The 1,795-nt window shown below is 38.1% G+C and overlaps 1 protein-coding gene across 1 annotated transcript in view; it reads left to right on the top strand.

Annotated features, from left to right (window-relative positions):
- LOC119576675 overlaps window positions 1-1,326 on the top strand; it is a 14,925-nt gene extending 13,599 nt beyond the window's left edge. Inside the window, exon 6 of the mRNA XM_037924320.1 lies at window positions 536-1,326. Coding sequence (XP_037780248.1) covers window positions 536-701 — 166 coding nt within the window. The 3' untranslated portion in view covers window positions 702-1,326. The remainder of the gene's footprint in view (window positions 1-535) is intronic.
- The last annotated feature ends 469 nt before the right edge of the window (window positions 1,327-1,795 follow it).

The raw sequence follows: 1,795 nt of genomic DNA, 5'->3' as shown, positions 1-1,795 counted from the left end.
ATGAATCAACATTATATGTATACTGTGTATAAAGGCATACAAGCTGTAAATTAAACGATCTGAATTTAATCATTTATTTGAACTGAGGCCATGTGTATTCCATAAAGCTTTATTCATTAGGTTATCTGTAAATTGGTAGTGCTCTTTTGATGTATCCACGATGACCTGTTAATTATGACCTTGTCACACTCCAATATTCTTTCAGCTAAAATAATTTTCACTGTTTTACGAAGTTGTCTATATTATGACATCAGCGAATTCTCTTCCTATCCATTTTGTCTTTTAATTCTTATTCTCTTTCCACATCATACATGTTCATTAACAGTTGAACGTTTTACATTCACTTATTCCACTGTCGTTTAATATTAAGAAAGAGAGAAGAGAGAAGAGAGAGAGAGAGAGAGAGAGAGAGAGAGAGAGAGAGAGAGAGAGAGAGAGAGAGAGAGAGAGAGAGAGAGAGAGAGAGAGAGAGAGAGAGAGAGAGAGAGCGAGCGTTGGAGAGCGAGAGGGATGATAACCACCGCCCTTCTCGCAGCGGCCTGGGGCAGAGCGACGGAAGTGCCTACGGCGACTACGACGAGGCGGCGTGGCACGGGCAAGAGGGCCATTCGTGCCAAGACCAGTATGACGAATGCCACCTCAGCAACCCCCAGATGATGGGGATTCTGCGCCAGATGGGGAATTTTACCATTACTCTGTAGAGAGACAGAGAGCAAGAGAGAAAGCAATGACAGAGAGGGGCAGAGAGACAGCACATTTTACCATTACTTTGTAGAGATGGAGAGACATGGAGGGCAAGGGAGAGAGACAGAGTGACAGAGAAAGATACAGAGACAGAGGAGCAGAGAGAAAAACAGAATGAGACTTTAGGGGGAAGATAGTGGCGCAAGAAGGGGGGCAGGGAGACACAGAGACGGGGGAAGAAAGGTGGGAGAGAAGGAAACTGGGAAGAAGGAAAGGAGAGGGAAAAGAGGTAGAGAAGGGGAAGAAAAAAAGGGAAGGAGATAGATAAGGGAGGAAGGAAGAAGAAGGGGAAGGTAGGAAAGAAAGAGAAAAGGAGGAGAAAACTCCACAGTTATGTTATTTTCAGGTATATCAATAATCAAACATAATATTTGGTATCTCTCATTTACTTGCTGCTTTTTTTCCAGTTAATTCAGTCATTTACTGTCTAGATTCTAATCGTGTACTTAAATTATTTATTAATCTTACCTGAGAAGACTTATGACGTCACTGAACCTACTTATTACGTCACGCACCCTACTTGTGACGTCAGCAACTTGACTGTCGACTTGCATGAAAACCGTAATCATAACTTCATCACAGTCAGCTGTTTAATGTATATCGATTATATGATCATAAACCTAGTAGAAGTATTATATTCTTAAGAACTGTAATACCATTTTCAGTAATAAACTATAAAAGTACTAATTTTCATTTTCTGTTTACCTTTAGCAACAAAACTCTTAAGAGGAAAATACTGTAAAAGAGAGAGAGAGAGCACACATACGCATGCATACTCTATCTATCTATATGCATATAGATGTATGTATATATAAAAATATATATCGATATGTATATATATATATATATATATTATATATATATTATATATATTTATTTACTTATTTATGTACTTAAATACAAGTTTGCTTACTCATTTACACACACGCACATGTTATATATATTATATATGGGTGTATGTATGTGTGTGTGTGTGTGTGTCCGGGGTTTAGTGTAATCTTAAAGAATTTTCTTAGAGTAGTCTTGTTGTTTTTCGTCCTTTTTAAGGTTT

Source organism: Penaeus monodon, chromosome 9 (genome assembly GCF_015228065.2).
Source record: "Penaeus monodon isolate SGIC_2016 chromosome 9, NSTDA_Pmon_1, whole genome shotgun sequence".
Classification (NCBI taxonomy): domain Eukaryota; kingdom Metazoa; phylum Arthropoda; class Malacostraca; order Decapoda; family Penaeidae; genus Penaeus; species Penaeus monodon.
The sequence above is the reverse complement of the archived record's forward strand: the minus strand, read 5'-3'. Positions and strand labels throughout refer to the sequence as shown.